The 8,236-nt window shown below is 46.9% G+C and overlaps 1 protein-coding gene across 1 annotated transcript in view; it reads left to right on the top strand.

The window, feature by feature from the left end:
• Positions 1-582: 582 nt before the first annotated feature.
• GLO1 (glyoxalase I) overlaps positions 583-8,236 on the top strand; it is an 80,899-nt gene continuing 73,245 nt past the window's right edge. The window contains exon 1 of the mRNA XM_069236326.1: positions 583-806. Coding sequence (XP_069092427.1) covers positions 720-806 — 87 coding nt within the window. The 5' untranslated portion in view covers positions 583-719. The remainder of the gene's footprint in view (positions 807-8,236) is intronic.

The following is an 8,236-nucleotide window of genomic DNA, read 5'->3' as shown; positions in this document are numbered from 1 at the left end:
TACTTTTGCCACTATCTTACCTCTAAGGGGAACCCTTGGACTCTGTGCACACTATTTCTTGCTTTGAAATAGTGTATACAGAGCCAACTTCCTACAACGTGCATTTACTTGAATGTGAACAGCCAATAAACTACCTGCAGATTCTTTTATTTTCAGCCATCTCTGAAAACCCGCCCTCGTTGCACCCAGGATCATCCCTCCCATGCACTTCCACCGCAGTTCGTGTCCCTACTTGCCAACGAGCCAAGCGAGATTTAAAGCTGCCGGTCTTGTTTAAAAGTATGATAGAAATGTGAAGAATGTCCTTAGGCCTTTTAACGGGCTTAAAAAGATTGCCATCCTAAATGGTGACATTCGACTCCGACGTACCGATTCTCTCTTTTCAAAAGTTAACCCCTGTTGTGCTTATTCACCACAGCCCATCTTCACTCTTAAAGGCCTGTTCTGTATATTGCAAATTAACAGTCCTTCAATTGCATAAGGACAGGGAATTCAGAGGAGCACAAAATGCACTGCTATGGGCGTGTTTTCCTCCTGAGGGGTATTTGACAGCGACTCTTCTTGAGGGCCGAGGGCTCAGCAATGCGCGGTCCGGTGACGCTCCCGGTCCGCCCACAGTCCCGCCCGGTAGGAGGCGGGCCAAGCTCCCGCCTCGCCTCCTAGTTCAGTCCCAGGGACAGGTTTTCTCTCTTCCCGTCCGAATCCCTTTCCGCCACAGCATGTCCGAGGTCCCGGTGCCCGTGCTGCACGGCCTGTCCGACGAGGACGCAGCAAGCGCGTGCACCGACCCAGACCCCAGTACTAAGGTGAGCGCGAGGAGAGGGGCCGCGCGGGTTGCCGCGTGACTGACAGAAGTGGCGGCTGCAGGGTGGTCTCGCCCGAGCAGACACGCGCGGAGGGAGGGGGTGTGGAGGTTCGCACCAGAGAGGTTCAGAGGGAATGACTTGCAATTTCGGAGGCCCAGGTGTATTCGCGTGGAGAGTGGTGACTTGTCTGACAGTGCTCACCAGTGGATTCCCTGAGTGTGCCTTACTCGGGCAGGCCGCGCTCCTCTGAGCTTTCATGTCCCTTCCTGCCCGACTTGTACCCAGTTGTAATGTTTTTGAGCATGTTAATGACAGAACAATTCTTAGAATTTCTTCGTTTTTGCAGGACTTCAACAGTAGAATTGTACGTGTAATTTCTGACAACACCAAATGACAGGGTGCTAAAAGGCCTAATTCGAAGTGAGCTATATTTAATTTAATTGAGCTGTAATTTTTTAAGAATTATTTGACTCATTGCTGAAAAGTAACCTCTACTCAGCACTTGCTCACTGTTTGCAAACATTGCTTTCTGGGGTATTTTATATTTCCTAACTTTGATGATTTTTGACTGTCCTCTTGAGGAAACTCACTAACCGGGTTGACTTGGATTTGCTTATTTAAATGCTGCAGCTCTGCACACACACTGCCTTTCCTTAGTTGGGAGCACAGTGCCTTTTCTCCAACCTGGTAATGACACCTTGGCCTCCATTAGAAGTTTCGTGGTGAAAACTGCTGTGAGAAATTGGGTTGTTGGATGAGGGAGCTGTGAACCCTCCTTAAACAACAGCTACAATCCCTGTCAGTATGAACCACAAAGAGTGACTAAACTAGCCTGCGCTTATCCCTTTGTCAATTTAGCACAAAAGCAGGCTTAATTTAGAAGCAATGTGTAAATTATTTATGCAGCATTTAAAGGGTAATAAAGTGAAAACACAACACAAGAAAAATTCCACTCCAATTTAGAAAAAAAGAGTACTTTTTGGTAAAAAAAATTTGACACAAAAATCCAATCAGTAAAATCGGAGTTATGAATTTTTAAAGTGGAAAATAGTGCCTAAAATATCAGCGCTAACCACGGACCAGGGCAAAGTCAAAAGTTATGGCCAGCTGTGATGGAGCCCGTGTCAGATACGCTAAGTGGATTGGGCCTGGTCTCCTCTTACCTGCGGACTTGGAAGAAAATGTCTGAGAAGGTAAAGTTCAACGGGGAAACACAGCTGGCAGTGTCGGAAGAGGTGTCATCGTCAGGGAGCTGCTGGGCAAAGTTGTGGTGAGGATTCCTACGCTTGGACAGTTTATTTTTATTTTTGTGGAAGTCAAACATCTCCCACAGGACAAAACTGCAGGCTGTGGCAGACGAGTGCAACACGAGGCCGGATACCCCCTCTGTGAGGAACCCCCTGAACAGGATTTACTGCAGAGGAGACGAGCGTAGCGGGAATTATCACAGTCAGGCTCACAGTGTCAGGATACACCTTAGGTAGATCGGCAAGCAGGTAGGTCCTAGTCTCATCTCAGTTCTCAGAGCACTTTTTGGTCAAATGTGTTTTTCTTTCCATCCCAGGTTTTGGATTTGGGCCATCAGGGCACCTTTTGCACCACATCCAATAGTCCAGGACTGGAGAGGCACCACTTGGAGATTTAGGATTCACTCAGGCATGGTACAGGTGTGGTTTCACAATGGTTGGAGCCTTTTTATTTTTTTTTATTTATTTTTTATTTTTTTTTTCTTCATGAGACTGTGATCAGGAGCCCAACCAAATAGCCCATAAAGTCACTCTGGAAATCCTAGGTTCAAGTAGAAAAGCAGAGCAGACCTCTGGAGGCTCAGAGCAAGCTTCAGGCAGCAGATCATTCTTTCTGAAGTACACAGCAGGTCCCAGCACAGACATCCCCTGAGAGTCCTTTCGGGGGTTTAAAAAGGGAACTGAAGAGAGGGTATGAGGGTCCTGTTTTTATATCTGGTGCCTCTTTTAAAGTGTGAGAATCTTCTAGAGGCTCTCCTTTATAGAAATGTTTGGAATTTCCTACCTCCCCCCCCCTTGTTCAGATCTGTATGCAGGCTTGTCTGAAGTTCTTTGGGTGAGAGAAGGGCAGTCTTTTGAAGTACAAGTGGGACTAAACACAGCTCCGTCTCCCCCATCCTGCCTGAGATGACCCATCCAGGCACACCTAGTCCCTCTGTTGTGTGCCTGTCTGGTAGAAATACTGAAAGGCTGACTGCAAAACCCAGTCATGTGACTCATGAATAGGGTGCAGGCACCAAATGGTTATAGCAAGAAAATAAAACTTTCTAAAAGGGGCATTTTCAAAATTGTCACTTACAATCAGACTTTACCATTAAATAGGATTTAAAATTAACTCCTTGCCCTAAAAAACTACTTTACAAACTGCTTCAAATCAAAAGTTATCACTTATTAAATGTAATAAGGTAACCCAATGCTGTCCTATGGGAGAGGTAAGCCTCACAGTAGTGAAAAATGAATTTGAGTTTTTCACACCAGGATATGTAAAGAACATCTTCACATTTTTAATTACAATGCAACCTGCCCTATGAGCTGTCTAGGGCTTAATTTATGGGAGACGTGTATGTAATATAAAGAGAGTTTAATGCTTAGCAAGAGTGTTTTTTTTTTGCCAAGGTGAATTGGCAGTTTAAAACTGCTGAGAGACTGTAATAGCAGACCTCGGACATGTTTTAAGGGCTACTTAAGAGGTTGACACAATAAGTGCTGCTGGCCCACTAGTAGCATGCAATTTACTCTTCTTGGGTGTATGGTATACTGCTTTACCAGGGTCTTAAAATTAGATTAAATGTGATAATAAGGTGTAAGCCAATTGCAACATGTTTCGAGAAGTGTGGATAAGGACTTTAGCACTGGTTAGCAGTGGTAAAGTGATACATCCACCAGAAACACATTCAGGAAAAATATAAAGGATAAAAGCAAAAACGTTTAGGGGCAGATCACCATAAGGCTGACTTGTCTATTATCCCCTGGGTTGTGCAACCCAGGGAGTATCCCAAGTTACAGTCTTGTGAATCTGATTTTTCTGGTGCTGCTGCCCAAATCAGTATGTTAATTTGACATTTGTTGAGAACAAAACAAAAAAATCTCTTTTTTGGTTTATACAAACACTTTCTTTGTATTGCAGTCAGTTCTTCAAATTAATTTGCATCCCGAGTTCTTTCTTAATTTCACAGTAGTACATTGATTACTAATTGTCATTACTAGCCTTCTCTTCCTTGTCGCAGTACTTAAGAACACGAGGCATGCTGCATTTTGAAACAGCCACACTTGTCTTGATCTCAGCGACACAAGCAACCTATTTATATTTCCATGAACGCCTTCCACTTCCTGGTTCATATCTTAACAATTCAAGTCCCAGCAAACCATGGGAAGGAGTGTCGGACGTAACATATAAGACAAAGAGGAAGCAAGTTAATGTAATGATGTTTTTTGCTAAGCAGCCTTTTCAATGCTTCCTCATTCTTTTTGCTTAATGCAGCCCTGACAAATCAGTATACGCAAAAGTCAAAGTAGAAAATGTGCAACACATCTCATTCAATCTCTTACATCAAATGTGAATTGAGCACTCATATTTTTACATAGGAATAAAAGATGAATAGCAAGATGATGGCAATGTAGTAGGCCAGCTCACTGCTTCCCCCCCCCCCCGCCATCTTCTCAGCCTGAAGACGCCGACTTACAGGAGAGGATGGTGGTATCCCAAATGCCTTTTTAGATTACTGACTGGCACTGTCTTATAGTGCGTCTGGCCTGTGGTATTATCAGAGTGCTTGGGACACGGTGCTGGAGCTGGCACACCATTCTCCCCTGGGCCCCTCTGAGGAACGCTGTGGTACTGCTGAGCACTGCCTGCGCTTTGTTTCTGGTGCACTGTGTTCTGCGGGTGACTGGCTCTCTTCTTTTCTGATGGCTTGTGGCATTTGGCAGAGCACAGATTATGCCCGACAGAGAAGGCAAAGGCACTTGAGGGGGGGGGGTCAAAGGCACAGAGTCGCGCTGTGGCTGGCTCAGCACCTTCTCAACGAGGCACTGGACAATCATCTCAGAAAGGGGAGGAGGCGACTGTAGGAGGCTAGTCTGGTTTGTAGTGGGTGCCTATGGTACTTGTACCTTATACCAGGTCCAGTTATCCCTTATTAGTGAAATGTAGGCAGTGTCTAGAAGCCAGGCTCTCTAGATATAGCTGAGCAGCCAAGGCTTATCTAGGAGACATGCAAAGCTCATGCAATACCACTGTAGTCACACATTACTCGCACACATGAAAGAAAATACTCAGTGTTACAAAAATAAATAAATGTAGTTTATTTTGGTGACGCATACTATAGAGACTACACTCCCTTAGGAGATAAGTAATACACAAATTATATTCACTAATATGCAAAAACAGTTGTAAAAACAGTGCAATTAGTGAAAATCACAATAGTTAGAAATGGGCCTAGGGGGAACACAAACCATATGCTAAGAAAGTGGAATGCGAAAGTCGGTTTCCCACCTAGGCAAGTGTAGTGTCTAGAGGGGTGCTGGGAGTATTAGAAAATACCAAAGGTAAGTTTTATAGAACCCACCTCAGAGTCCAAGAAAAGCAGAAGTAAAACACAGTTACTTTCCTAGAACACACAGAAACATGAAAAAGAAGATTATGCATGAACCAGAAGAGACTGCAAGACACCAACAGTGGATTCCTGGACCTGAAGACCTGTGGAAAAAGGGGACCAAGTCCAAGAAGCACGGAAGAGTCCAGGGAGAACAGGAGCCACTGCTGACTTGGATAAAGGTGCAAAAGAAGAACCACTGGTGAAGAATAAGTCAGTACTGCACCCAAGAAGATGGATTCAGGTTCTTAGTTGGTGCAAGTGATGTCCCACGCCGGATGGATGATTGCAGTCTGGTTTGCCTTGCTGGAGTCTTCCAACAAGCCTTGGCACATGCAAAGCTTGCGGTTAGCTGAAAATGGCGCTGCCTGGGACCAGGAAGGGCCAGGTGGACTCTACGCAGGAGGGGGAATCAAAGGGGCCCTCAGCAACTCAGATAGCTCACAGAAGACCAGGTAGCGCACACAGGAGTCCCACAGCACGGGGACAAACGAGGTGCAAAAGTAGGCCCACACAGCACTACAACAAAGGCTCCCAAGCTGCCGGAGAACCACTCAGGAAGATGTGCGTCACGGGACAGAGTGCTGGGGGCCGGAGCTGCACAGGCACAAAGAACTTCATGGAAAGATGCCAGCAAGCCTTGGCAACTGCAAAGTACGCAGTGCAAGGGGGTACTGTTGTGTGTGGGGAGGCAAGCTTTTACCTCTACCAAAGTTGGACAGTAGGACATTGGGACCACTTCAGTCCACCACCCATGGGGCAGGATCCATGCAGCTCGTCAGTAAAGGAGATCCTCGCAGCCGATCGTCGATGCACTGAGGTGTGTGCTGAACAGGGGAGTGACTCCTTCACTCCAAGGGAGATTCCTTCGCTCTTCTGGTACAGGCTGAAGACAGCCTGGCCTCTGAGGATGCACAACCAGGAAACAGTTGCAGTTGCTGGCAGGAGCTGAAGATACAATGCTGCAGAAGTCGTTTTTGCTTCTTTTTTGCAGTTTGTAGAGTTCCTGGAGGGTCCAGATGCAGTTTCTTCAGAAGTCGAAGTGGAGGATGCAGAGGATTCCTGCTGGAGTCTTGCAATCTGAATCTGAAGAACCACCCAAAGGAGATACCCTAAGTAGCCCTGAAAGAGGGATTGGTCAGCTAAACAGGTAAGCACCTATTGGGAAAGGGCTCTGACATCGTCAGATGCTCCCAGAGTACCCTGCCAACTTGGAATCCAAAATGTCAAAACCCAGGGACCTTCTGAAGGAGCTCTGAATATCACCACTACGGTGGCTATGGACTGCGGAGTGGTCAGTTTCGCGCCAGAGCAGGGTCTGGGGGTCCCTGAACTGGTGTGGACTAGATTATGCAAGGAGGGCACCAAATGTGCCCTTTAAATAATTTCCAGTGGCTTGGGGAGGCTACCCCTTCCAAGCTTGTAACAACTATTTCCAAAGGGAGAGGGTGTAACACCCCTCTCCCAAAGGAAATCCTTTGTTCTCTCTGCCTGCGCTTAAGCTGCTCAAGGAACAGGAGGGTAGAAACCTGTCTGTGAGGTGGCAGCAGCTGGGGCAGCCTGGAAAACCTCAGAAGGCTGTAATGGCAGTACTGGGTGTCCTCTAAGGAGCCCCAGAGTGCATGGGATCATAGAACCAATGCTTGCAAAAGCATGGGGGTATGATTCCTCCATGTTTGATACCAAACATGCCTACCTATGTTCGGAGTTACCATTATGTAGCTGGACATAGGTAGTGACCTATGTCCAGTACATGCATAAAATGGCGTCCTCGCACTCACGAGGTCTGGAAAAATGGTCCTGAGGTTGTAGGGGCACCTCTGCTACTGCAGGGGTGCCCTCACACACAGGTACTCTTCACCCTGCCCTCAGGGCTGGAGGGCCTGCTATAGGGCTGACTTATAAGTGACCTGGTACCTAAGTACTATATACTAGGGACTTTTAAGGGGGCTCCAGTATGCCAATTGTGGGTGAAATACTGGGTTACCAGTATGTAACAACCATAATTTAAGAGAGAGAGCGGAACTAATGGGGTCCTGATTAGCAGGATCCCAGTAGACAGTCAAACACACTGACAAACAGGTCAAAAGTGGGGGTAACTAAGCTAGAAAGAGGCTACTTTTGTACTGTGATGCTCAGTGCCCCTGCTGTGACACAGGCCCTGGTTCTGAAGAAGCAACCGCAGAAGACTGATCGGGGGCCCTCCCTTTCAGCTAGTAAGGCCTCACAGCCCTCTGTCACAGATATGTTTTCTGCTCGTTCTTCCACAGCTCCTTCTTCCACAGCTCCTTCCTTGACATTGAACGTGTAACATGCACCATCAAGGGTGTCCCTGATTCTCGAGGGAGACAGTGGCAGCAGGGTCCCTGCGCAGTCCGTGGAGGGTATTGAAGGCAAACAGGAAGGACCAGTTATCCCTAGTGAAGTTGTCACTACTGACCCTTTGGACATTACGTTACCAGGTATGGGGGTTTCTGATGAAGAGTGTCTTCTAGCAAGGTCACCTAAACAAATATGATCCCTTGTCTGAAGAAGGGCCTGCTGAGAGCTCTCTCATGGGTGGTGTTGCCTCAAATCATCCCTAGTCGCAAGTTTTAGCTAGTTCTGAGGTGCCCCCGCCATGCGCAGGAAAGGCTTAGTTGCAAAGTGCCACTGGATTTCATGATATTGGGGACAAGTTATTTTCTCTAACGGATGAACCAGCGGCAACAAACGCGCCAGTTGTGGAGGTGCTCAAAGAAAAAAGGGGCCTTCATGGGGGCACAGGATGGGCTTCTGAGGAGAATGTGGCCAGTAAACTCAAATGGTA

Source organism: Pleurodeles waltl, chromosome 5 (assembly GCF_031143425.1).
Source record: "Pleurodeles waltl isolate 20211129_DDA chromosome 5, aPleWal1.hap1.20221129, whole genome shotgun sequence".
Classification (NCBI taxonomy): Eukaryota; Metazoa; Chordata; class Amphibia; order Caudata; family Salamandridae; genus Pleurodeles; species Pleurodeles waltl.
Note: the sequence above shows the minus strand (reverse complement) of the source record. Positions and strands in the feature narration are given on the sequence as shown.